Source organism: Musca domestica, unplaced genomic scaffold (genome assembly GCF_030504385.1).
Source record: "Musca domestica strain aabys unplaced genomic scaffold, Musca_domestica.polishedcontigs.V.1.1 696, whole genome shotgun sequence".
Taxonomy (NCBI): domain Eukaryota; kingdom Metazoa; phylum Arthropoda; class Insecta; order Diptera; family Muscidae; genus Musca; species Musca domestica.
In genome coordinates, this window is record NW_026712382.1 from 31,218 (window position 1) to 58,452 (window position 27,235).

The window sequence follows — 27,235 nt, forward strand, 5'->3', positions numbered from 1 at the left end:
CCGGTTAATAATGTCGCAAAAATCATCAAAATGCCGAATATGGGGAGGTACCGTTATATGAGGGCTACACGAAGACGTGGACCCGTACAGACAATTCTCTGTCACAGGCTTTAGTATTCATTAGGAACTTCAAATACGAAATTTCAACCATTTCCGGTGTATAATGTCGACAAAATCATCAAAATACCGAATATCGGGAGGTAACGATATATGGGGGCTATACGAAGACGTGGACCTGCACAGACAATTTTCTGTCATAGGCTGTAGTATCTATTACGAACTTCAAATACCAAATTTGAAACAATTCTGATAAATAATATCGCTAAAATCATCAAAATACCGAATATAGGGAGGTACCTATATATGGGGCCTATACGAAGACGTGGGCCTGCACAGACAACTTTCTGTCATAGGCTGTAGTATCCATTACGAACTTCAAATACCAAATTTGAAACAATTCCGGCGAATAATGTCGCTTAAATCATCAAAATACCGAATATCAGGAGATGCCGTTATATGAGGGCTACACGAAGACGTGGCCCTGCACGGGCAATTTTCTTTCATAGGCTGTAGTATCCATTACGAACTTCATATAACAAATGTGAAACAATTTGGGTGTATAATGTCGCTTAAATCATCAAAATACCGAATATAGAGGGGTACTTTTATTTTGGGGCTATACGAAAACGTGGACCTGGACAGACAATTTTCTGTCGTAGGCTGTAGTATCCATTACGAACTCTAAATGCCAAATTTGGAACAATTCCGGAGAATAACGTCGCTAAAATCATCAAAATACCGAATATATGAGGGCTACACGAAGACGTGGACCCGTACAGACAATTCTCTGTCACAGGCTTTAGTATCCATTACGAACTTTAAATACCAAATTTGAAACAATTCCGGTGGATAATAATACTTAAATCTCCAAAATACTGAAAATATAGCGAGGTTCTATTACACGGGGGCTATACGAAGGCGTGGACCTGCACAGACAATTTTCTGTCATAGGCTGTAGTATCCATTACGAACTTCAAATACCAAATTTGAAACAGTTCCGGTGAATAATGTCCCGAAAATCATCAAAATATCGAAAATTGGAATGTACTGTTATATGGAAGCTGTACGAAGGCGTAGAAGCTATAGTGATTTCCACAGACCGACAGACGTACGGACATCGCTAAATCGACGTAGAGCTCGGAGTAAAGCCATTGAAATTCCAAAAAGAGCAAGAACTTACACCGCAACCGAAAGAAAATAGACTCAAAAGAACCAAAGAGTTGCTTCAGTCGGACCAAAAGTGGTGAACTGGCGAATTTGGATTTCTCTCTCTCCGATGAGAAAACATTCGTTGTCCAGCAGTTTGTAAACAAACAAAATGATCGTGTTTACTTGCCAAAGAGGTCAGCTGAAAATGTCCACCTTCGTTTGGCCACCAGAACTCAAGCGCCGGCCATGGTGATGGTGTGGGTCGCCATAACAGCCGATGATCGCTCTCCGCTAGTATTAATCGACCGTGGCATCGGAATAAATGCAGAATATTGTCGCGAAAATATTGTGGAGGCTGTATTAAAGCCGTGGGCACGCAAACATTTTGGGCATCCCAACAGGACTCAGCACCATCGCACTCAGCACTCAGCACCCAAGAATGGTTACAAAATGAGGTTCCTCGCTTCATTTCCAGCGCACAATGGCCACCAATATCTCCGGATACCAATCCGTTGGACTATTGTGTCTGGAGCATTTTGGAAAGCAAGGTTGGCACTAAAAAATACCAAAGTGTCGATCACCTCAAGCAAGCGCTTTGCCGGGATTGAGCCAAAGTACCTCAGAGCAACATTCGGGCAGCGTGTAATGGTCTCATTGGCCGTTGAAGGCCATAATTCGTGCCAAAGGTGACCAATTCGAACAAATCTAAACTTATTCTAAAATTTGATGCTATTTCCGACATTTTTTTGCTTTCATTCAATGAAATTTGAAAAAAGTGTAAAAATCATGGCGTTTGACTTTGTTGCAGTTTTTTTTTTATCTCACCTTGTAAATCAGTCATAGGTCTGTTATGAATAGATCAATATTGGCCAACTGCTTCGGAACCTCCCCAATAAAGGATCAACATCTAAAATAATCATAACTCAAGGCCAGGGGTATACATCTGTCGGCAAAATCGATTGATACTATTTTACTTGTTTCAAGGACTATTTAGTAGTTTAAAAATATTTTTTCAAGGACTATAGCCAAAGTGGAACTATTAAAAATATATAAACCTGAAAGACTAACAGACTTGGAATTTTTAAAAATAGTTTCTTAAGGAGCAACAAACTTTAAATTCATAAAAATAATTTTTCAAGAATGAACCATTTTTTCCAATTTTTAATAGAATTATTTTTAAGTTTTATATACTTTCCAGGACCAACAGACAAATAATCGTAGACTTCATAGCCATTTGTTTTTAGGTTTTCAATTATTTATTTATATATTATTTTAACAAAAGATGAATATATAAAGTCATCTACACAATATCCCTTCGACACTTCCGCATCGCCTTACGCATCAATATAGCCTGTCGTTCCTCCTCCTTGCGTCGCTCTTCCTCCTCCCATGCCTGACGTATGGCATCAGCCTCATTGGTGGCCTTTTCCGATATTTCATGCACCAATTCCAAATGATCCATCATACCCTTACGCATACAGTATTGAAAATTCATGGCGGCCGAATATTTAATATCCATACCGGAACGCTGGCCTAGCTCTTGCCAATGCAAGTACAGCCAATTTTCATTTTTCAAATCCTGTATGGCATTATATTTTGGTATGAATTCATCCAGAACTTGTAGAAAATAATTGGCAACATTTTGAATTTCAGGTTTTTCATTGAAAATCTCTAATGCCTCGTTGAGGGAATTCTTAATTACTTCCATAGCTTGCCATACATCGGCCAGTTCGATATTGACTATGGGATTGCCCACGGTGGCTTCTTCCAATTTGACCAGATCTTGACAGGCATACCAGAGGTTTTTGTATGGTAAGAATCCCTCGATAATGCTTGCCAAAAATTCCAGTGAAAATTCTTCCAATTCGAAAAGTTCCTGACGATAGCGTAAAGTTTCGCCGAGTTTTTGAAGGTCTTGTATCACTTTCCAGGTCTTTTTGACCTGCAAAATATATTTAAAAAAACACGCTTATCATAGTCCTTGACAAAAAATACAGTTCAAGTCCTTGGCAAAAATATTTAGAAAATAGTCCTTGAAAAAAAATATTTCGAAAATAGCCCTTGAACGTTTATCCTCAAAAATAGTCCTTGAAAAAAATTAAAAAAAAAGGTTTAAAAAAATAAATATTAAAAAAATCCTGAAATGCTGAAGAAAAAATGTTTTAAAAATAGTCCTAGTCCTGATTATGAATATATACACTTTATGTGGTCTATGACGAATATTTAGGGATGTTACAAACGGATTGACAAAGTTAATATACCCTCCTTTCCAAAGTGGAGGGTATAAATATTAATTAGTAAAAACATATAATGAAATAATCCACGTTTTTCCCTTAAATACATTAAAAACCCAAGGGCATTCTGGAAAAAATATTTTAAAACTCCGCTTTCAACCTTGAAAAAATAGTCCTTGAAAAAAACTTTTAAAAAAATCCACGTTTATCCTAAAAAATAGTCCCTGAAAAGAAATGTTAAACAAATCCACGTTTATCCCTAAACATAATCCCTAAAAAGAAATGTTTAAAAAATTCATGTTCATCCTTGAAAAAATAGTCCTTGAAAAACTATTGAAAAATCCACGTTTATCCTCTAAAAAATATTAAAAAAATACGTTTATCCTTGAAAAAATAGCCCTTGAAAAAAATATTTAAAAAAATATCCACGTTTATCCTTGAAAACAAAGTCCTTAAAAAGTATTTAAAAAATATCCACACTTAACCTTGAAAAAATAGTCCTTGAAAAAAATAAATATTTAAAAAATCCACGTTTATCCTCGAAGAAATAGTCCTTGAAAAAATAAATATTTAAAAAATCCACGTTTATCCTCGAAAAAATAGTCCTTGAAAAAATTAAATATTTAAAAAATCCACGGTTATCCCTGAAAAAATAGTCCTTGAAAAAAATATATATTTAAAAAATCCACGTTTATCCTTGAAAAAATAGTCCTTGAAAAAATAAATATTTAAAAAATCCACGTTTATCCACGAAAAAAAAGTCCTTGAAAAAAAAAATATTTAAAAAATCCACCTTTATCCTCGAAAAAATAGTCCTTGAAAAAAATAAATATTTAAAAAATCCACGTTTATCCTCGAGAAAATAGTCCTTGAAAAAAATAAATATTTAAAAAATCCACGTTTATCGTCGAAAAAAATAGTCCTTGAAAAAAAAAATATTTAAAAAATCCACGTTTATCCTCGAGAAAATAGTCCTTGAAAAAAATAAATATTTAAAAAATCCACGTTTATCCATGAAAAAATAGTCCTTGAAAAAAATAAATATTTAAAAATCCACGTTTATCCATGAACAAATAGTCCTTGAAAAAATAAATATTTAAAAAATCCACGTTTATCCTTCAAAAAATAGTCCTTGAAAAAAATAAATATTTAAAAAATCCACGTTTATCCTTAAAAAAATAGTCCTTGAAAACAATAAATATTTAAAAAATCCACGTTTATCCTCTAGAAAATAGTCCTTGAAAAAAATAAATATTTAAAAAATCCACGTTTATCCTTAAAAAAATAGTACTTGAAAACAATAAATATTTAAAAAATCCACGTTTATCCTTCAAAAAATAGTCCTTGAAAAAAATAAATATTTAAAAAATCCACGTTTATCCTCGAAAAATAGTCCTTGAAAAATAAATATTTAAAAAATCCACGTTTATCCTCGTAAAAAAATAGTCCTTGAAAAAAATAAATATTTAAAAATCCACGTTTATCCTTGAAAAAAATAAATATTTAAAAAATCCACGTTTATCCTCGTAAAAAAATAGTCCTTGAAAAAAATAAATATTTAAAAAATCCACGTTTATCCTTGAAAAAATAGTCCTTGAAAAAAATAAATATTTAAAAAATCCACGTTTATCCTTGAAAAAATAGTCCTTGAAAAAAATAAATATTTAAAAAATCCACGTTTATCCTTGAAAACAAATAAATATTTAAAATATCCACGTTTATCCTTGAAAAAATAGTCCTTGAAAAAATAAATATTTAAAAAAATCCACGTTTATCCTTGAAAAAAAATAAATATTTAAAAAAATCCACGTTTATCCTTGAAAAAAATAAATATTTAAAAAAATCCACGTTTATCCTTGAAAAAATAGTCCTTGAAAAAATAAATATTTAAAAAATCTACGTTTATCCTTGAAAAAATAAATATTTAAAAAATCCACGTTTATCCCTGAAAAAATATTGCTTGAAAAAAATAAATATTTAAAAAATCCACGTTTATCCTCGAAAAAATAGTCCTTGAAAAAATAAATATTTAAAAAATCCACATTTATCCTCGAAAAAATAGTCCTTGAAAAAATAAATATTTAAAAAATCCACGTTTATCCTCGAAAAAAATGAAAAAAATCCACGTCCTTGAAAAAATATTTAAAAAATCCTCCTTTCCCTAAAAAAAGTCCTAAAAAATATTCTAAAAAAATCGCGTTAAAAAAGGCTATAAAAAATAGTCCCTGGAAAGTAATCCTTTAAAAATTATTGAGCAAAAAATAATAGTCCAAAAAAATAGTCCTTGAAAAAAAAAAAACATATTTAAAAAATCCACGTTTATAAGTCTCTAAAAATGGTCCTTAAAAAATCCACATTTATAATAGTCTCTGAAAAATAATCCTCGAAAAAAAATATTAAAAAAATCCACGTCCTTGAAAAAATATTTTAAAAATCCTCCTTTCCCTTAAAAAGTCCTAAAAAAGTATCCACGTCCAAAAAATGCACGCCCTTGAAAAATTATTTTAAAAATCTCCTTTCCCTAAAAAAGTCCGTAAAAATTTCCGCGTCCAAAATTGCATCTGCGTAGATAATAATCCTTGATGTATTCTCCTTAATTTCTCTAAAATATTCCCCTTTGCTACGCTCCTCCCTTACCTCCACGGCCGTCTCCATGACCTTTTTCGGATTGAATTGCAAAGAAAACTGCTGTATCTCATCATTCAGCGATTCCAGACGTTCCTCGAAACCAATGCATTCACTCAAATGCAATCGCTTAAATTCTTCAATATCCAGTTTCTGTTCCTCCTTCAGTGTACTTAGACGATCCAGAATCTGTTTAGGCCATGCATATGCCTCCCATTTCATGGCAAATTGATGATCGGGTAGATTATAGAAAAAACTATCCAACATATCATATTCTAGCCACATTATTTGTATATCTGCCCTCAGCTGCTCCACCAATTCCGGTATGGTCAGGGCAAAGTTGCGTATGTCAAAGAGATGTTCTATGCTCTGTGGTTTTTCATTGATACGATTGTAGATTTCCAGGCAACGTTCCAGCAGACGTTCATTGCTGTCATACATTCGATCAATGTAGTATTCGAAAATACGCTTGACAATTTCAATACGTTTTCGTATCATATACTGCTTCATGGGATCGACTATGACCTGGAAGGGTCCAATGCTTATGGATGCGGGGAGAATTTCACGCATTTCCTCTTTGCAGCGTTTGTGTTCCAAAATATCCGCCTTCACTTGCATTGAGGTTTTCTGGGCTGCCCGATATTCGGCCATGTAGGTGGGTACGTGTAGCAAATAGAATTCCACAAAACGTTCATATTTCCGAGCATAGGAGTGCAGAGGCCCAATGGCCTTTAAATAACAACGCTGGAGTAAATCATTACAGCGCACATAGAGATCTTCGATGAGTTCCACGGTGAGTATGAAGAGATTTGGGGCAAATCGCAAATTTTGCAGCGTTTCGGCATCAATGCAGCGCACACCGCTGGTTTTCTCCAAACTTTTTTTGAAAACTTCCTTGAGGGCAGGTGGAAATTCCTCGGGACTTGTGGAATAGATGACCTCCCGGGTATCTTCCGTTACACTTATGACTAGCGAGAATATGGGCTTGGCATAGGGAAATTCAGAATTTATAAAATCACTTGTCCACTCATAAGACTCGTCCAAGTCGAGGAAGCCCAAACAAGGATCACTGAGGAAATGCGTAAAAGTTTCAATGGAATTCTCCAAAAGTACCTGCATAGATTCTTGCATGCGGAATTTGGTTTGTAAAATGAAACGAAATATTTTACACATTTCATAGATACGCCATTTATCCAAGCCTATATCCAGCCATCCTTTGCCCAGTGGCCGCAAGACCATAATTATGCCGGCGGCCAATTTACTGGGCCAGGAATTTTTTAAATAACCCGACACCTGGGTACTTTGTTGTTGTTGAATGCCTAGGAAATCCGCCAAGGGTAGGGCTTTGGCAAAATTACAAATGAAGAGGTTCAAGGTTTCAATGTACAAACATTCGGCGGCCACATTACTCATGGCCTCTATGCCTCCACCGGTGTAATAAAGCGAGGAGTTTAGGACTTCATAGCCTCTCTTTGGTATGTCGATTTTGAATCCTTTAATTATTTCCCTCTCTTTTTCACTTTGCAGCGATACAAAGGCCTTGGGCAGAAACCGAGCTATTATATCCGGCCGCAACATGGGAAATTGTTTGGGCGAGATTTGTACAAATCTCTGCAAATCATAACAGGCCATTAAGTGTTCGAACAGCAAGTAGATCTCATGCCACAATTGCTGATAAAATACCTCATCCGTATTGACATTTGCCATAAGACGCTCAAGAAGTTTGTTGCCATAATAATGTCTTTCCTCCATATTCTGTCTGAGCACACAATCTGCAATTGTCTCCATCATTATTTGCGACTCGGCCATATTGCGTTGCTCCACAGCCGAGCGCAGGCGTTCCACAAACAAAAAAGGATTTTCGGCCAAAAACATAATTTGTATACCCGGCACCTCGTAACAGCATTCATCCGACAATATCATAACCTTCCATTTGCCTCGTTCAAAATCATAATCACTCACTGCTGCATCTTGCCATTCATAGTGGCGCAAACTTTGTTGCAGGGGTAGGAAAGCCTTGGCTGGCAGCGGATATCTTTGATCACCCTCCACCACTCCCAGAGACAACCAAATCTCTGGGGTATGACTTTCCATGCCGGGATCATCGAAAAAACTCAAGGGTAGAAAATGTTTAAAAGTTTTCTCGGACATGCCAAAATAGTCCTCCTCGGAGGGTAATAATTCCTCCACACTCAGACCCGCCTTGGCCAGCTCTTGACACAAATCGACTTTATTGAAAAGCCTTCGCCTACGATCCACCTCCACATCACGGGGTAACTGTTTGGCCGGCACTCGCCTTGTCATCTGGACCTTGGGTAGTATGGTTTTCAAGGGGAATTTATGTATGCGGCCATTTTTACCCTCCAGCGTAAGCCATCTCTGGGCCAATTCAATGTTGTATTCGTAATTGGGTAGCTTGTCACGTTCGATGGTCAATTCCTTGAAGTGAACGGCCGACTCATTGGTTTGTTGACAAACCTTAACGGTGATGGGTGGACTCTCGTCCAATGTTGAATCGCGGGTAGGTATTACAATACCCTGCGAGTAGATTGTGGTGCGGCGAGACTCGTAGAAGGCATTTGGTATAGATGTCCGTGGGGATGTGGAGCCTTCGGCAAAAATCGAACCTCTTGGATGTTGGTGTGACATGATGTTGAAATGTTATTTTTGTTTAGAAAAAAAAATTGACAAAAATTTCAAATCATAAAAAAAAGTTACCTAGAATCAGTCGATTTTGCCGACAGCTGCATACCCTCAGTTATATGGGGGCCATACGATATCGTGGACCGATATAGCCCATCTTCGAACTTGACCTGAATATATATACTTTGTTATGTTTAAAATTATTATTTCGATGAGTTACAAACGGAATGACGAACTTAATATACCCTCTATGCTATGTATGGTGGAGGGTATAAAAATTGCAAAACTAGTATATTCTTCCTGGTTCTGGAACAGATTCTTCCATAAAACAGGCTCCTCCATAAAAAAAAAAAAACAATTTTTGAATTTTGATGAACTGGAATCTGGAAATTCCATAGAATTTTCTAAGTTTGAAAATAGTTACATTAGCCAAAGGTTCACAGTTTGAGAGTCTCCAATTCACAGTTTGAGAGTCTCCAATCATCAACGTCACTACTCTCATCGACATTCGCCAGTTATCGATAATTATTTATGCTGATTGAAATGTTCAATATACACATGTTTGTAAACAAAAAAAAAAACAGATGTTAGCCACAAGAGCCTCACTCCCCTCATCAATCGGAAAGCTATTATTTACTCCAGATTCCGGTCATTATCTTATAAACCACCTTACGAACGTGTTCAGCAAATAGTAAGAAATTTTCCCGCCAACCATGTCGAATGGAAGTGATGAAATTATCAAAACCATAGCTGTCATAGATTTGGAAACAAACGGTCTGCCATGGCAACAGGGCAATACGTGCGCCATAACAGAACTTAGCATATATGCCTTTGCCGCCACTTGCCTTAGTGGACACAAGGAGGAATCTCTGCTTCGAGAATTGGACGATGATCTGCAGATTGTGGAAAAAATTCAGCCGCCAATGTTGCCCCGCGTCCTGCATAAGATCACATTGATGATCAATCCGAATAAGGAAATACATCCGGAGGCTGCCAAGATTTCAGGTAAGTCGTTAGGAATTATACGGCGTTATTTTAATAACCATTCTTAAGGGAGGGCAAAAGGATTTCACATAAGGCTTAAGGTGAATTTCTCAGAAAAAAATCAAGTTTTGAAGCACGTCCACTGAAGAATCCAAGGTCCCAGGAGAGAATTTTTCAAGGACCAACAGACCACAAGACACGGATATTTTTAAAGAATATTTTTTCAAAGGCTATACCAGGCGTGCGTTTTTTAAAGATTATTTTTTGAAGGACCAATAGAGGTATGAATTTTTTAAAGAATATTTTTCAAGGACCAATAGAGTCATGGATTTTTTGAAGAATATTTTTTCAAAGACCAATAGAGACATGGATGTTTTAAAGAATATATTTTCAAGGACCATGCCAGGCGTGCGTTTTTTAAAGAATATTTTTTCAAGGCCCAATAAACGTGGATTTTTTAAAGAATATTTTTTCAAGGCCCAATAAACGTGTATTTTTTAAAGAATATTTTTTCAAGGCCCAATAAACGTGGATTTTTTAAAGTATTTTTTTTCAAGGCCCAATATAGGCGTGGATTTTTTAAAGAATATTTTTTCAAGGCCCAAATAGGCATGGATTTTTTAAAAAAATATTTTTTCAAGACCCAATATAGGCATGGATTTTTTAAAAAATATTTTTTCAAGGCCCAATATAGGCGTGGATTTTTTTAAGAATATTTTTTTTAAGGCCCAATATAGGCATGGATTTTTTAAAGAATATTTTTTCAAGGCCCAATATAGGCGTGGATTTTTTAAAGAATATTTTTTCAAGGCCCAATATAGGCGTGGATTTTTTAAAGAATATTTTTTCAAGGCCCAATATAGGCGTGGATTTTTTAAAGAATATTTTTTCAAGGCCCAATATAGGCGTGGATTTTTTAAAGAATATTTTTTCAAGGCCCAATATAGGCGTGGATTTTTTAAAGAATATTTTTTCAAGGCCCAATATAGGCGTGGATTTTTTAAAGAATATTTTTTCAAGGCCCAATATAGGCGTGGATTTTTTAAAGAATATTTTTTCAAGGCCCAATATAGGCGTGGATTTTTTAAAGAATATTTTTTCAAGGCCCAATATAGGCGTGGATTTTTTAAAGAATATTTTTTCAAGGCCCAATATAGGCGTGGATTTTTTAAAGAATATTTTTTCAAGGCCCAATATAGGCGTGGATTTTTTAAAGAATATTTTTTCAAGGCCCAATATAGGCGTGGATTTTTTAAAGAATATTTTTTCAAGGCCCAATATAGGCGTGGATTTTTTAAAGAATATTTTTTCAAGGCCCAATATAGGCGTGGATTTTTTAAAGAATATTTTTTCAAGGCCCAATATAGGCGTGGATTTTTTAAAGAATATTTTTTCAAGGTACATTTGAGGAGTGGATTTTTTAAAGATTTTTTTTTCAAGGTCCATTTGAGGAGTGGATTTTTTAAAGATTTTTTTTTCAAGGTCCATTTGCGGAGTGGATTTTTTAAAGATTTTTTTTTCAAGGTCCATTTGCGGAGTGGATTTTTTAAAGAATTTTTTTTTCAAGGTCCATTTGAGGAGAGGATTTTTTGAAGAATATTTTTCCTGACTTCCTTTCAGGCCTAACAAATAATTTATTACAACGAGAGGCACCCTTCGATGAGAATACAGCAAACTGTCTATTCATGTTTTTAGAACGCCTTCCCGCACCAGTTTGTTTTGTGGCCCACAATGGCTGGTCTTTCGATTATCCGGTCATACGTTATGTTCTGCAGACTATTGATAAGGTAAGTTGGCATTATACAAATCTCTTACATGAAACCATACTAATACCTCTTTTTCACCCCCCGCACAGTCCATGCCATCCTCAATATTCTGCATTGATTCCTTCAAAGCATTTCGTGAATTTGATGAAAAGGAACTAAAAATAAATGCCATCAAAGAACAACTACAACAAATGCAATATAACAATTCAACAAAAGATTCAAATAACTGTGATATTTTGGCATCCACTCTGGTTGCAGCTGAAAATGAGAAGCGTCAGTTTGCCTTGAACATGTATCGGCAAATATTTTCTCAACCCTTTACACCGGCCACAAGATTCCCCAAAAAAGGTGTATATGTTTTGGGTAATTTCTATGAACGAGTCTTTCAACAGAAACCCATGAATTTACATCGTGCCGAAGCTGATGTGGAGATTTTAACAAAATTGATTTTACACTATGGCCTTGTGTTTTTGGCCTATGCCGAGGAACGCAAACAATCCTTTGATGAGGTATTGCCTCTGGGATGTCGTTCATAGTGGGTGATTGGAAATGACGCGATTTACATGTCTAGACTTAATTTTAGGGCAAATTTTACATTACATTACATTTTGTGTAACTCGAATATTTTTTTACTATTAAAAATCAATTTTTTATACAGAAATATTTTTGTTATTTATTCCAAAAGAGTATTTAAAAGTTGCAGGAATTTTTTGTCCAATTGCATGGTGTGGATTTACATCAAATCGAGGGGAGTTATATGTGAGCTATATCTAAATTCGAACCGAGTCCGAAAAAAAAATGACAAACTGTATATGATATATTTGGTATGTTCCAGAGCTGCCAAAATTTACAGAATTGTAATACGATGAACGATTTTTTCCTTTATGATAAATAGTAGATTCTTGCACGTTCTTGAAAAGTCTGGAAATGATTTCTGAGAAGAACGTTTGAGCTTATTTTCCACCAATAAACAGACTATGCTTTCTATTTCATAACATGGGATACCTGTAAAATATGACGATTAAAGTCTCTACATCTTTTTCATCCTCTATAGTAATCAGAACCACTGTTATCCCATTTTGAGTTAAAATTTTTAATATTGCAGTGGCCTGAAAATATGCCTATCGCGATTTTTAGACCAATTAATTGTTGAAAAGGAACTGATGCTTCTTCTAGAGATAGCAGGGCAGAAAGCCTTAGATATCTTGCAAACGATTTCTGACAGCTTCTTCGATGAGAGTCTTTTTGACATAATACTTAATGGCTGGGATCAACTCGCTGAGAACAAACCCGAGTTAAATAAATTCAAAATACCGAATATCAGTGGGTTCCGGATATAGGAAAACATGGACAGGGTGAGATGAAAAAACTGCAACCAACTTCAAACTGCTGTCATTTCTAAGATACTCACGTCCGACAACTGTTAAAATTATTCCAGTGACATCTCATTATATTATTTACAAGCGTACAAAATTATTTTGGTCAGAATTTTCCAGAAGAGATATTATTCGTGATGGAATTCAAGCGTGCTAGTGTGATTTCTTTATATTTGGCTAGAAAACCACAAGTGGCTATCGTTAGAGCACTCCAGCATTTAAATGTGAATAAATCTTTTGTGTCTCGTACCATTGCTCGTTACCGTGATATAGAGTAGCCCGGGTTAAGGAAGTGGACGGAAGAAAACAGCAACATCAGCAGAAATGGTTCGAAAAGTAAAGAAGCGACTTGATCGAAACCCGCGTCACAGTGGCCGAAAAATCGCTTGTGTACTAAACATATCGCAATATTCCATTCCGAAAATATTGAAAAATGATCTCGGGGTAAAACCATTGAAATTCCATAATGTGCAAGAACTTATTCCGCAACAGAAAGAAAATAGACTCAAATAGCTAAAGAGTTGCTTCGCTTGGCCGAAAGTAGTGAACTGCCAAATTTCGGTTTCTCCGATGAGAAAACAAACATTCGTTGTCCAGCAGTTGGTAAACAAACAAAATGATCGTGTTTACTTGCCAAAGAGGTCAGCTCAAAATATGCACCTTCTGTTGGCCACCTAAACTCAAGCGCCGGCCATGCTGATGGTATGGGCTGCCATAACAGCCGATGGTCACTCTCCGCTCGTATTAATCGACCGTGGCATCAGAATAAATGTCGAATATTATAGCGAAAATATTCGGTCGGGTGTATTAAAGCCTTGGTCACGCTAACATTATGGCCGCAGACCTTGGACATTCCAACAGGACTCAGCACCATCACACTCAGTACGTGCCACGCAAGAATAGTTACAAAATGAGGTTCCTCGCTTCTTTTCCAGCGCAGAATGGCCACCAAAATTGTGTCTGGAATATTTTGGAAAGCAAGGTTGGCACTAAAAAATCCCACCTTCAGCAAGCGCTTCGTCGGGAATGGGCCAAAATAGCGCAGAGCAACATTCGGGAAGCGTGTGACGTCTTCATAGGCCGTTTGAAGTCCATAATTCGTGTCAAAGTTGACCAATTCGAAAAAATCTAAACTTATTCTAAAATTTGATATTATTTCCGACATTTTTTACTTTCATTCAATAAAATTAAAAAAAATATGTATAAATTATGGCATTTGACTTTGTTGTAGTTTTTTTATCTCACCCTGTATATACAATGTTCCGCCACCGGAGCTAGAACCCATTAAGAACTACAAATACAAATTTGTAGACAAATCCGCGGAAAATTGTGCCAAAAATCGTCAAAATACCGAATATCGGAGGGTACTGCTATATGGGGGCTATACGAAAACGAGGACCTATACATATAATATTCCGCCACCGGAGCTAGAACCCATTTGGACGTACATATACCAATTTTTAGTCAATTCCGTGGACAAATTTGGCGAAAATCATCAAAATATTGAATATCGGGAGGTACCGTTTCATGAGGGCTATACGAAAACGTGGACCTATACATATAATATTACGACACCGGAGATAGAACCCATTAAGAATTACCATTACCAATTTTTAGACAAATCCCTGGAAACATGTGGCAAAATTCATCAAAGTTACCGAATATTGGGTGGTACTGTTATATGGGGGCTATACAAAAACGTGGACCTATACATACAATATTCTGCTACCGAAGATAAAACCCATTACGACCTACAATTACCGAATTTTAGACAAATCCGTGGAAAAATGTGGCAAAAGTTGTCAAATACCGAATATCGGGAGGTACGAATATATGGGGGCTATACGACAACGTGAAGCGATATATCTCATTTTTACCACCAATCATCCTTGACATAATACAAATTGTTCTGACAAATTTTGTAGCCCTACGTAAATTAGAATGTTCTGCCGCCGGTGCTAGAACCCATTATTACCTACATAAACCAATTTTTAAACAATTCCCCGAAAAAAAGACAAATTGTACAAAATAATGTGGGCTGTATCGTGATTTCAACAAACAGACAGACGGACATCGTTAAATCGGCGTAGAATTTTATGCTGATCATGAATATATATACTTTATGGGGTCTACGACGAATATTTAGAGATGTTACAAATGGAATGACAAAGTTGTTTCAAATTTCCATCTCTGTCATGTCGCCCGGTAACATCGATTGGAGAAACTAACAATCGATATTCCATACTACAATAGAATATCGTTACTATCGGTTTTACCGCCATCGTCTGTTTGTCACCACTATAATAAGCAAAGAAAAACACGAACAAAACAAATGTGAAGAAAATGTAAGTAATTCCTGTAATTATCCAATAATCCCAACTTTAATTACATAATTCCCCTGATTATAGGCATAATAGACCCTTTCGCAAATGTGCATTACCGCAATGTTCTGGTTTGCGATTTAATCTGGTGCACAAATTCCCCCGTCGCAAGGAGCGACTCCAGCAGTGGCTGGATGCCATTGGCAGTCCGCGTTTAAGCAACCTTCCCGTGGAACGTTTGAATCTGCTTTGGATTTGTTGTCGTCACTTTCGTGTCGAAGACTATGTCAATCCGCAGTCCAAGACGTTGAATGTGGCTGCGGTGCCAAGTTTGAATTTACAGCAATTGAATGCCTTGGACAAATGTCGTCAGGGCGATGTGGAGAAGGCAACCGTTTTGACAGATGAAGAAATCATTTGGCTGCAGGAGAGCAAAAGTAGGGGGCAATTGGAATTGCTGAAGCTGAAGGCCAACCCGCGACAGACAACATCGCCAAGTGGACAGCAGCAACAACAGAGTAATAGTGTCAGTTCCACAACCATTACCCCATCGCCGCCACCACCACCATCCACATCACCAACGTCAACAACGGCAGCAATCAGCCTAGCTGAGGCGGAAAGAATTTTAAAACAAACACCTTGCTTTCCCAAAAGTATCACCACATCAACTGCAACAACGCCAACCTCAAGCATCATCCCACCACCCACCATTCACAATGTACCACCATCACCAACAGACTCCACCGAAGATACCACCGATTTTACCTTGTTTCTCGACGATGGTTACATTGAAATTAATGACTACAAACGGGCACGTACCTATGAGCTGAACAGTTTATGGTTGCGTTCCCTGTGCCATTGCTCCAAATGCTATGACGTTGAACATGATGTGCCCAAGATAAATGTATTCGAATTGTCACCCGAGGTTCAGCCAATTATGGCAAATGTTTCGGATGAGACGACGAAGTTGGAGATTGTATGTAAGTTGAAGAAGAAGGTGCATGGGAGGGCATAATGCTGATAACCGTTAGAGGTGATCGAGAGGAAATTTTAATAGATGACAAAATGAGAATTGATAGACGATAATGGATGAGAAGGAGGATCTCATAAATAAATAGGGGAAGTCATTAGTGGCTATACTAATAATATGCTACCATTGGCAACACGGAAGGAGTCTTTACGAAGACCTACGTCGCGGATTATTGAGGTCTTCCAAAGTGGAATTATATAGTCTTCGAAGATAGCCTTTGCTGTGGACTGGAATTGACTGACAACCTCGGGAGGTTCTAAAAATGGACCTTAATAATACTACCAGATTTGTGTATTAAAAGGAAGACTTTGTACAGACAATAAGAAGATACTTTCAAAAATGACCGTAATGGCGAATTTTGTGGCTCAGCGAAAACCTTTACAGAGAAATCGATAGGAGCTTTCGTAGAGAAACAGGGGTTAGCCTTGAGACAGAAAGGAACTGTAACAACTTGGGCGGTCCAAAATTAATATTTCAAATGAAACACTTTAAAGAGGAATTAGAAAGTCTTCGAAGATGGCCTTTACAGTGGACGGGAATTGACTGACAACCTCAGGAGGTTCTAAAAATGGACCTTAAATACTACCAGATTTGTGTGTTAAAAGGAAGACTTTGTAGAGGTATTAGAAGAAGCCCTCAAAACCACCGCAGTGGCGAATTTTGTGGCCCAAGGACAAACTTTACAGAGAAATATAAAGGAGCTTTCATAGAAGACCGGGGGTTAGCCTTGAGACCGGAGGGAACTGTAACCACGTAGGCGGTCTTAAGAGACGACCTGAAATACCAACAGAAGGGGGACTAAAAAGTCTCACTAGACGACCCAATAATAAATTGCTATTAAAAATAGAAATAGATAAATTAAAATGAAGTACCAGTAAATACCAGAATGGCGATTTTGGGGGGCCAACTCAAATACTATAGGGGAATTACAAATAGCCCTTTTAAGGGGACCGGAAGGGGCGTTTTTAAATAACTTGGGGAGTTCCTAATGGGTGACTTCAATTACTACCAGACGGTGAATTTTGTGGCTTAAATGAAAGACATTGTAGAGATAATAAAAAAGTATTCATAGAAGAACCGAAGATAGCCTTTATGGGCGTCCGGAAAGGACACTGTTGTAAACAACTTTGGGAAGTCTAGATAGATGACCTGAAATACTACCAAAGTGTCGATTTTGTGTACCATCTGGAAGACTTAATATAGGAATGGAAAATAACATTCATATACGACCAGAAGAGAGAGCCTTTTGTAAGCAACATGTGGAGGTACTAATAGTTCATCTGATGTACTACCAGAATGCGGATTTTGTGGGTCAATTGAAAGACTTTATAAATGAATAAAAATACCATTCAAAGAGAGCCAGATGTTAGCCTATCGTGGGGTCCGGAAGGACCGTTTTGTAAACACCTTGGACGGTCCCAAGAGATGGCCTGAAGTACTACCAGAAGGGAGCTTGAGAAGTCTCATTAGACGAACCAATAAAAAATTTCGGTTGAAAAAGAAAATAGCTGAACTGAAATATTACCAGAATTGCGATTTTGTGGACCAACTAAAATATTATCGAGGATTTACAAAGAGCGTTTATAAGGTGTTCAAAAGGGACTGTTTTTAAATAACTCGGGGAATACTAATGGATAACTTTAAGGACTACCAGAATATCGATTTTGTATGTTAAATTGAAAACTTGCAAATGTATTAAAAAGAGTCTTCATAGAAGAACCAAAGTTAACATTTATAGGGGATCGGCAAGGACGATGTTGTAATCAACATGGGGGGTCTTTATAGTTGACTTGAAGTTCTGCCAGAATAGACCATCTGGAAGACTTAATGGAGGAATGAAAAAGAGCATTCAGAACCTTAATGGAGGACTGTTTTGTAAGCAACTTGTGCAGGTCCTAATAGTTGATCTAAAGCACTACCAGAATTACCATCTGGAAGACTTAATGGACGAATGAAAAAGAGCATTCATTCACGATCTGAATAGAGCCTTAATGGAGGAATGAAAAAGAGCATTGATTGGTCATTACCAGAATGACGATTTTATCGGCCAATTGAAAAAACTTATGGGTGAATTCAAAAGAGCCTTCACGAGACCAGAATATCGTTTTTTGATACTTTAAATGAGGATTTTTGGGATACCAGAATGACGATTGACATAGAGTATTTTTACAGGCGACAGAAGGCAATTTTAACAGACGAATTTTATATAGTATTAAACTACTTGAAGGCAGCTTCCTACATAGCAAAAACCTGATTAAACGCAAACTTAAATATAGTTCTAGAAGGAGATTTTTATACGTGGCGTCTTTTTAGGGACCCAGAAGGAATTTGCTAATTCCATGAGAAGACGGTCTGTTGGTGACCAGAAGGACATTTTTAAAGAATTTAAATGGGGAGTTTTGGGATACCTGAATGACGAATATAGGCAATAATAGATTATTGTTTTACAGTCAATTGAGAACTTGTATCTTATCAGAATTAGGTCATTTAGGTTTATTTGGTGTCTTTACAGAAGGTCAGAAAACTATTTCTTGACCAACTGATAGGTTTATTAACGATCTGAAGGCCAGAAGGCACTTAAAGACGATCTAAAGACAAGGAAGTCGTAATAAGCAAGTTGAATGCCATGTAGTCTATAAATGTTCTTAAGGCCAGATAGTCTTTACATTCGAAATAAAGATCAAAGGGAGTTGTTATAGATAAGCTAGAAGTCATGGAGTCATTATGAGTTGGAGGTCAGGGAGTCCTTATAGACGAACTGAAGATCTGGGAGTCTTTAGTCTTTATCAGGCAGTTTTTCACTATAGTCCAGCTGAAGATTCAATTAAGGATTTTCTAAAGACAGGCAGTCTTTATATACGAAAGGCAGATCAAGGGGAGTCGTTATATATGAGCTAGAAGTCATGAAGTCCTTATAGACAAGCTTAAGATCAGGTAGTCTTTATTCACCATATGAGGCTCTGGGATTCTCGAAAGACAGAAAGTTTTTCCAACGAGTTGATGATCAGGGAGTACTATAGTCTAGCTGAAGACCAGGGAGGTTTTATAAATGAGCTGAGAGTCCGGAAAGCCTGCTACACAAAAAAGACCAAGAAGTCTCTATAGACATTTTTTAAATTCTTTTTTTTAATATTCAATTAAGGATTTTCTAAAGACAGGGAATCTTTATATACGAAAGGCAGATCAAAGGGAGTTTTACATATGAGCTAAAGTCATGGAGTCCTATAGACGAGCTGAAGATCAGGTAGTCTTTATTCACCATATGAAGCTCAGGGATTCTCGAAAAGCAGAAAGTTTTTCCCACGAGCTGAAGATCAGGAAACTTTTCACTACGATCCAGGTGAAGACAAGGGTGGTTTTTTAAAGGAGCTGAGAGTCGGGCAAGCCTGATAGATGAGTTACAGACCAGAAGGTCTCTATAGACAAACATTTTTTAAAATAATGTTTAATATCCAATTAGGAATTTTGAAAATAATGCTCCTCCCTTTTCTCTTCCAGGGGAAGACGGTCATACCTCTACATATGACCTAAATAAAATCTACGAAAAAATGCAAAGAAAAAACGCCACGAATCCTCTGCATAATTACATATTGTGGTCAGTGCGTGAGATGAAAGAAAAAGACACTTGCGATGCTTTTCAACCCATACCATGTTACGATTTGCTCATGGATACGAATAAAATACCCACCGCCCTACAAAGGTTACAACAAACTGGCGTCTTAGTTATAACCTCCCTACCCAAATCCGATGCGGATTCATTGCTCAGACGGACGCTTATATCAAAACTCTTCAATCATGTCTGGGATAATTTGACGAGTGAACGGCGACGAAATTTTTGTGCCAACCACACAACGCCCTATACGAACTGTACCTTTGAGTCCATGGACAAGGGTCTACAAATGCTCACTGTGCCATATCACAATGAAAATATCAAAATTAAGTTATGTCTGGTCGACGGTTTTAATGCGGCCAAACAATTGCAACAATTGAATAAAATATCTTATGATTTTCTAACCCAGTACATACTGGACTATTCGTTTAAGGATAATCGAGGTTATAGTCACAAAACCAAACATCATGTTATTAATCTTAAGGATGAACGTATTATGTTCGCACCGTATCATTTGGGTGATTTGAAGGCGCAAGATTTCGATTTGGTTGCCACACATTCTAGGAATTTCAATGAAATACTGAAACGAAGCGAAAATCAATGGCATTTGGAATTGGATTCTGAGATGTTGATCATTTTGGATAATTTTCGCATTTGTTGGTGCCTAAGTGAGCCGCATGCCGATGCAGCTGAATTGAGCTGTTTCTACATGGAGAGAAGACATTTTCTGAGTAGTTTACATCAATTACAAAAGGTAGGTCCAGTGTTTTTCTGTGGTAGATTTTTTCTAAAAAGTAATAGCAATTTTTTTATTATTTTCCAGCAGTGATTTTCTTGTCGTATACACCAATCGCAACATTTAAAGTTCCTATATATATATATATATATACATGCATATATACAAAACCCATCTACATACATACATATATATACATACATAAAAAAAAACAATTCGAATGTTCCTATTAAAATTTAAGCCTAAACTCTGTTGTTGACCACTTCCCAACTAAGTTCAAGTGTGGATGCAACAGACTAATTTAATGATAAGTTAAGCTAGGATGTTCCTAATTACGAGTAGTTTGATGTTCCTATTTTACAAAAGATAAACATAAGAAGAAAAAAAAAAACGAAATCATAAAAGCTCATGCTTGACAAGTGTAATATTTTTAAAAGAATATTATATTTAATATACTTTTATTGATGTTCCTATTTACAAATAGCTGATAAATAAAATCAACAATGATGATAATGATGATAAAACTCCAACCAAGAGCGGTTATTTTATCAATATATATTACGAAGTAATAAAAAATTAAAATATTTAGCGAGGGCCAAGAGGGTAATCAATGTCTTTAAACATTATTATTTTTAAACCTCAAACCTTGCAAAGAAAATTTTTAAAAATATGTTTTCAAAGATCATTGGGAGTATGAATGTGAAGTTTTAAAAATATATATTTTTTTTCGTAGGCTATCAGACTTATCAATGAGGATTTTTGGAAAAGAGTTTTTGGGGAACCATTAGATCTATTAGCATGGAAAAATATTTTGGCATCGTCGATTTTTTTAAAAATAATTTTTAAGAACCATCACAACTACCAACATGGTTTTTAAAAATGAATTTCAATGACCATCGGACCTATCAACGAGAATTTTTAACAAATATATTCTCAGGGACTTTTAGATGTATCAATGAGGTGCACAATTAACCTGATCGGTTAAAGATATACATGGAAGCTATATCCAAATCTGAACCGATCTTGATACAATTTGACAGAGGAATCTAATATCTGGTACCAGATTTATTCTTGTGGGGAGCATATTACGTACGTGAGGGACTTAAACACCAAATCGGATGAAACATATATATGGAAGCTATAGCTGTATCTGAACCAATTTTCACCAAATTTGATGCACTTGCTTCTAGAATGAATTCGATCGGATGTGCCAAAATTCAGGTTATTTGGACTGATATTGGCACAATTAATCCGAAATCGGTTGAAGATATATATGGGAGCTATATCGAAATTTTAATAGGATTCATCCTTCGACCAAGCATATATTGTTTGGAAAATTTCATCTCAATCGGATAATAAATGTGACCTGCATTTTGTTCCCAAGAATACATGTACAGACGGACGGACTGACATGCATATATCGACTCAGAAAGTAATTCTATGAAGATCCTTAATCTCGCTTCCTTCTTCCTGTTACATACAAATACACAAAGACAAAATGTCCTTAACACTATGTGGTGTAGGGTATTAAAATGTGACAAATTTGGAATTGATATGAGTACCTTGCGAGCAGCGACTTAATGGCTGTCGAATCCTAGGAAAAAAGATGATGCGACCTCAGCCATGGTCAACGATGTCACGCTAACTGATCCGAAGAGGAATGCTGATCATTTTCACTGAAAAGGTTCCGAATGACAGATTTCATTCCACCGAGGAGGTATCACTCATTGTACAATTTTTGAGCCATGGTACCACCGTAGTTTATTAATGTCATTTGACGCTTAGGCCATCCGTAAATCTTGGACGTCGCCAATAAAGTTGAATTATATGGAGGACATGAAGTTCTGTACCACTAATGGCCAGAACCCGTCGGTAGGGACACATTAATGTCCGCGAAGTCAGTATACTGAGGTGAAAAGTTTGGTGTAACATCAGAACTGTGACAAATTTTTAATTGATATGAGTAAATTTGCGGGCAACGATTTGGACTCTCTGTAATCCCAGGAAAAAAGGACGATATTATGCTAAGTCACGTTTAACGACGCCAAGGATGGCTTGGCCGTTATGTTGTCGAATATAAATGATCACTTGTTAGATATCTTTCTATCGATAAGTTTATTATGGGCGAGGTTGTTAATGCCGATACGCAGATTATCCAAAATTCCAATCCTACTGTTTTGTCGAGACCCATAAAGGGAAAAAATGGACAGATCATAAGAAATTTGACAAGTTAGGAATTTATATTACTCAATTGCGGTAACTCCGAATACGAACAGCTCGAGGTGCCAAGAGAAATATTGTATCAGATCTCTTTCCACCGAGGACGTACCGCCACCGTTTATGATTTTCCGATTTTATAAATGCCCTCTGAAACGCAGTCCATTCGGTATATTTAAAATAGCTTCAGAACTTCGATAAGGTTCAGTGCTCATTTTAGATATATTTCCATTGATTAGATTACAGCACAATCTATGATGGGCGAGGTTGTAAATGCCGAAACGCAGATCATCTTAAACTCTAAACCTACTGATGGTAGAGTCAGTGAACTGTCATTGGTTGGCAAACAGGTTGGTCGGTAGGCATAAAGGGAAAAATTGGACAGATCATCAGAAATGTGACAAGTTGGAAATCAATGCCACTAAATTGCTGTAACTCCGAATCCAAGCAGCATGAGGTGCCAAGAGGAATATTGTAGCAGATCTCTTTCCACCGAGAAGGAACCGCCATTGTTTATGATGGGCGATGTTGTAAATACCGCCCGAACAGCAGTCCATGTGGTATTTTTAAAAAAGCTGGATGACCGGAATTCCAGTACTCCGCTACGAAATTTATAACACTCAATTGTGGTGACTCCGAATCCGAAAAGCACGAGGTGCCAAGATGAATTTTGTATCAGATCTGTTTTCATCCGCAACTTATCGTCATAGTTTATAATGGGCGATATTGTAAATGATGTCCGAAGAGCATTCCATTTGGCATTGTTTAAAATATCTGATTATTTCCGAAGCCTGGAAAATTGATCGGGTCAAGCCGTTGCCGAAGGCCTGTAAATGTTGAACAGAAGGCCTTACTTCTCTACCCAGCAGCAGAAATATCTATAAAGATGTCATCAATAGGATTTCTCACACGCATACGTCGAAGACAAGAATAGGACGTGCCCTAAAAGCTCGCTACATTGCTATGGCCCAGGGACGAAAGCTCAATCTGAAATGATCAATTTTCTATTTTTTTTTGAAAATTTCTCACGTAAAAAAGGAATCTTTTATAGTTGGCCGACCCATTGGAAATGTTTTCAACACTAAGCCTGGATACTTCGGGTACTCACGAAATTTGGGAGCCTTCGTTTGGAAAGGAAGGATATGCAAGAAAATCTTTCATTGTTGCAAAGAGGACCGACCTCAAGGGCTTCTTGCGGTAACACTTATAAATTGATTCGCGAGGGAGGGGTCTAAATTTGACTTGGTTTGCTTCAGACCAACATATGCCTGAAGATCAGTATTTGCAAAGAATTTGGAATGGAAATCACAATAAAAACCGTGAGTACTCCCACAAAGTGGGAACAGTAAAGTTGAATTCGCGAACATCAATCAATCAAAAAGTAAATTAAGTATGTTTCTTCTTACCTTTGTTTACAAGGAGAACAAGCCCAAAAGTGTGATTATATAAGAAGCTTGGACGCAGGTTTCGAGTGCGGCTGTGGCATCCTTTTATGATATGTCACAAAATATGTCATACGAAGACTTTCAGCTGCTTCGAAGACAACTTAGGGGCATCTTTTGGTAATATTTTTAAATTCATACTCGAGTGGGCCCTGAATTTGGCAATTATAAAATGCAATTTATAAAAAATAAATTTAAATGGAAACTCTCCAAAATCCATGACTTTCCAATAAAGTTAGGCCAGCCAAGTTACATTTACGAACACCGTCACAATAAAAAGTAAACAATGGCAAAATGCAGCAAGTTCAAGGAATGTGCTTCTTCTTCTTTTTACCTTTTATCCACATCTTCATTAGGAGGGTTAACGGCACATATTTGTCTCATGAACATTGCACAACGTAATAATTTAACACTGCTTTAAAGAAAAAACACTCGCAAAAATATAAAACAAACACGAAACACAATTCAAACTATTCTAATTGGATGAAAAAAAATTATGGATATTAAAACATTAACGTGAAACCGTGCAAGGACATTTTGATTTAAACTTTGAGGTGAGAGAACTGAAAAGAACGGCTATCTGCCTGACTTTGCTTTAAAACGCCATTACATTGCATTTCACATTTCCTTTTTTTATCTTATTTACTTATATAACACAATATTTTATTAAATACACTCGCGACAATAACCGAGTAAATACCGTTAGAATTAAATATTTAATTTATAATTAGAAATTTATTTCACTTCGATCGAATTCTTTACGAAAGGTAGACCACGCAACTGCACTCGACGACAATTAAAGAAAAACTAAACTAAATTGAGGAAAGGAAGAACTCAACAAATGGAGCACAGAAAGAGATCCCCAAAACAAAGACAGAGAGAGAATAATTGAGAATGTCACTGTACACACAAAGTCATATGTAACAGTAGCGGTTGCAATATTAAGCAAGAGTTGCCAACTCCTATTGGGCAGCCAAAAGGAAGTGCGCCAAAATTTGCAGAGCAGCATCCAGTGATGCCAATTAAGCGATTTTGGGATGTAAGAGGAATAAAAACGTTACAAAGCCACGCAGCTACTTTTGAAGACAATTTAAGAAGAATTAAATTGAGGCAAGGAAGGACACAATAAATGAAGCAATGAGAATGACATCACCCAAAGTAGAAAGAGAGAAAAAATGTAAAGAGACTACCAAAAATACACAAACAGAGGAATACGCAAAGAGTTGTGAATTCAAGGAGAGAGACATTGAAAACACACAGAGAAATAGTCAACATTAGGGTGGGTTGCCTAATTTGAGGATTCTCATTAGAATGCAAAATTAAGTCAAAAGAGGAGAAATAGTCAATAAAAGAAATAAGAACACGAACACTTGTCAGGTTTGTATTATATTAGTTATTTCCTTTACTTTATATGAGATGTGTGATACATTTTAGAAAATAAAGTGGATCGAAATATTTCTTTTTCCCACTTCATCTTTAAAATATTGGTATGGGAAATTACATGAAAGTCGAACATTTTTATTCAATTTTGTAAGAAATCATAAATTCCATATTCATATTTCTGGTTGATAGAAATATTAAGATACAGCAAGTTGTAAAGAATTGCTGATCTGTTTCGCAAGTTATGATGAGATAAAAGTATTGAAAATTGTGACCCTTTGTGGGTGAGGTACCAGAAGGGATTCGCAGATATATATCACATTCACAACAGATCTGGTGTTACCAAAAATATTTGTATGTGTGAAATTTTTTTAACCGAGATCCCTGTGTAAGTGAGGTACCAGAAGAAATGGCCCGACCCTCCCATTTCTATAACAAATCTTGTGTTGATGAAAATATTTTTATGTACCATGTCTGAATGGAATCGGATGATAGTTTGCGTTTTATGAGCGCCATTCATATTTAGAAAGTTGATCCTTTCCAGAAGGTTCCAGAAGGAATGTTCCAATCTCTACCATCTTTATAAGAGATTATGTTTTGGTAAAAATATTGAGATGTGCCAAGTCCGAATGGAATCGGATGTTAATTTCGCGTTTTATAAGCTTCATGTTCAAAATTTTGACCCTTTATGGGGGAGGTACCAAAGGGAATGTACCGATATATCCCATCTTCACATCAGATCTTGTGTTAGTAGATATAATGGAATGTGTGAAATATGAAGAGAATTGGATGCTTATTTCGGATTTTATGATCCTTTTGGTTATTCAAAATTTTGACCCTTTGTGTGGTAGGTACCAGAAGAAGTGAACCGATATATTCCATCTTCACACCAGACCTTGGGTTAAACTAAATCTATTGTGATGTGTGTAATTTAAAGATAATCGAACTCGTATATCACATTTTATAAGAGTTTTAAATATGTCCTGAAACGGATTTGGCAAAAAAAGAGACCTAGGGTCTAAAACCAAATCCGTTTCAGAACATTTGAAGTCGATCTAGGGGTGTCCGTCCGTCTGTCTGTTGGTCTGGTGTGTGCTCCCTCGAAGGGAGTATCAGTTTTGGTCCAAACTTGGTATATCGTAATATTATTATCAAACTTAGATCTAGCTGTAAGAGCTATAAATTTGTCCTGAAACGGATTTGGCCCAAAGAGACCTAGGGTCTAAAACCAAATCCTTTTCAGGACATTTGAAGTCGATCTAGGGGTGTCCGTCCGTCTGTTTGTTGGTCTGGCGTGTGTTCCCCCGAAGGGGGTATCAGTTTTGGTCCAAACTTGGTAGAACATGAAGAGAAAAAAGAGATAATTTAAGAGAAAATTAAAATTCTGTTTTTCTTTATATTTCACGGTTCTATTTAATTGTTTTTAAACACGAATGTTTGCCAAAATAATTTATAAAGCAAATGGATAAAAAATATTTGTATAAATAATGACTTAACACTGTTTTGTTCTTGATTTAAATAAGCAAAGAGAAATTTGACTGAAAAGAGATATTTCTTCTTGAGCACCGCTGCTTCAAGACACTCTTTCTCTCTCTCTCTCTCTTTCTACAGTGGGGTATCATTGTTTCTTTTTCTTTGCTTCATTTATTGTGGTCGTTCTTG

The 27,235-nt window shown here is 36.4% G+C and overlaps 3 protein-coding genes across 6 annotated transcripts; 2 read left to right on the forward strand and 1 right to left on the reverse strand.

Annotated features, from left to right (window-relative positions):
- Positions 1-2,442: 2,442 nt before the first annotated feature.
- LOC101893054 (dynein axonemal heavy chain 1) lies at positions 2,443-9,052 on the reverse strand. Of its 2 annotated transcripts, XM_059129878.1 has the most exons (3): positions 8,787-9,052; positions 6,081-8,697; positions 2,443-3,151 (listed from the first exon to the last, which is right to left on the reverse strand). In XM_059129878.1, exons 1-3 carry the CDS (start codon positions 8,816-8,818, stop codon positions 2,510-2,512), a joined length of 3,291 nt encoding a protein of 1,096 aa, XP_058985861.1. In that variant the 5' UTR covers positions 8,819-9,052; the 3' UTR covers positions 2,443-2,509. The 2 variants fall into 2 exon arrangements, with proteins under 2 accessions (XP_058985861.1, XP_005175048.1); XM_005174991.3 differs by lacking the exon at positions 8,787-9,052 and having other exon boundaries at positions 6,081-8,759.
- A 250-nt stretch (positions 9,053-9,302) lies between these two features.
- Positions 9,303-12,122, forward strand: LOC101893232 (three prime repair exonuclease 2-like). 2 transcript variants are annotated; one of them, XM_059129877.1, is made up of 3 exons: positions 9,303-9,716; positions 11,391-11,482; positions 11,551-12,122. In XM_059129877.1, exons 1-3 carry the CDS (start codon positions 9,425-9,427, stop codon positions 11,995-11,997), a joined length of 831 nt encoding a protein of 276 aa, XP_058985860.1. In that variant the 5' UTR covers positions 9,303-9,424; the 3' UTR covers positions 11,998-12,122. The 2 variants fall into 2 exon arrangements, with proteins under 2 accessions (XP_058985860.1, XP_005175049.1); XM_005174992.4 differs by having other exon boundaries at positions 9,308-9,716; positions 11,316-11,482.
- A 3,002-nt stretch (positions 12,123-15,124) lies between these two features.
- Positions 15,125-21,064, forward strand: LOC101892707 (uncharacterized). Of its 2 annotated transcripts, none has more exons than XM_005174989.3 (4): positions 15,125-15,182; positions 15,246-16,138; positions 19,687-20,552; positions 20,622-21,064. In XM_005174989.3, coding segments are annotated over exons 1-4 (1,767 nt in total). In that variant the 5' UTR covers positions 15,125-15,180; the 3' UTR covers positions 20,628-21,064. The 2 variants fall into 2 exon arrangements, with proteins under 2 accessions (XP_005175046.1, XP_011296613.1); XM_011298311.2 differs by having other exon boundaries at positions 20,625-21,064.
- Positions 21,065-27,235: the final 6,171 nt, after the last annotated feature.

Excerpts from the sequence above, each read along its gene's own strand:
- LOC101892707 (XM_005174989.3), top strand. Across the intron at positions 16,139-19,686 it reads GACGAAGTTGGAGATTGTAT|GGGAAGACGGTCATACCTCT; the intron begins GTAAGTTGAAGA and ends TTTCTCTTCCAG.
- LOC101893054 (XM_059129878.1), bottom strand. The coding sequence starts at position 8,818 with ATGCAGCTGTCGGCAAAATCGACTGATTCTAG. Across the intron at positions 8,698-8,786 it reads GCAAAATCGACTGATTCTAG|AGGTTCGATTTTTGCCGAAG; the intron begins GTAACTTTTTTT and ends CCAACATCCAAG. Across the intron at positions 3,152-6,080 it reads TCATGGAGACGGCCGTGGAG|GTCAAAAAGACCTGGAAAGT; the intron begins GTAAGGGAGGAG and ends TATATTTTGCAG.
- LOC101893232 (XM_005174992.4), top strand. The coding sequence starts at position 9,425 with ATGTCGAATGGAAGTGATGAAATTATCAAAACCATAGCTGTCATAGAT. Across the intron at positions 9,717-11,315 it reads GGAGGCTGCCAAGATTTCAG|GCCTAACAAATAATTTATTA; the intron begins GTAAGTCGTTAG and ends ACTTCCTTTCAG. Across the intron at positions 11,483-11,550 it reads TTCTGCAGACTATTGATAAG|TCCATGCCATCCTCAATATT; the intron begins GTAAGTTGGCAT and ends CCCCCCGCACAG.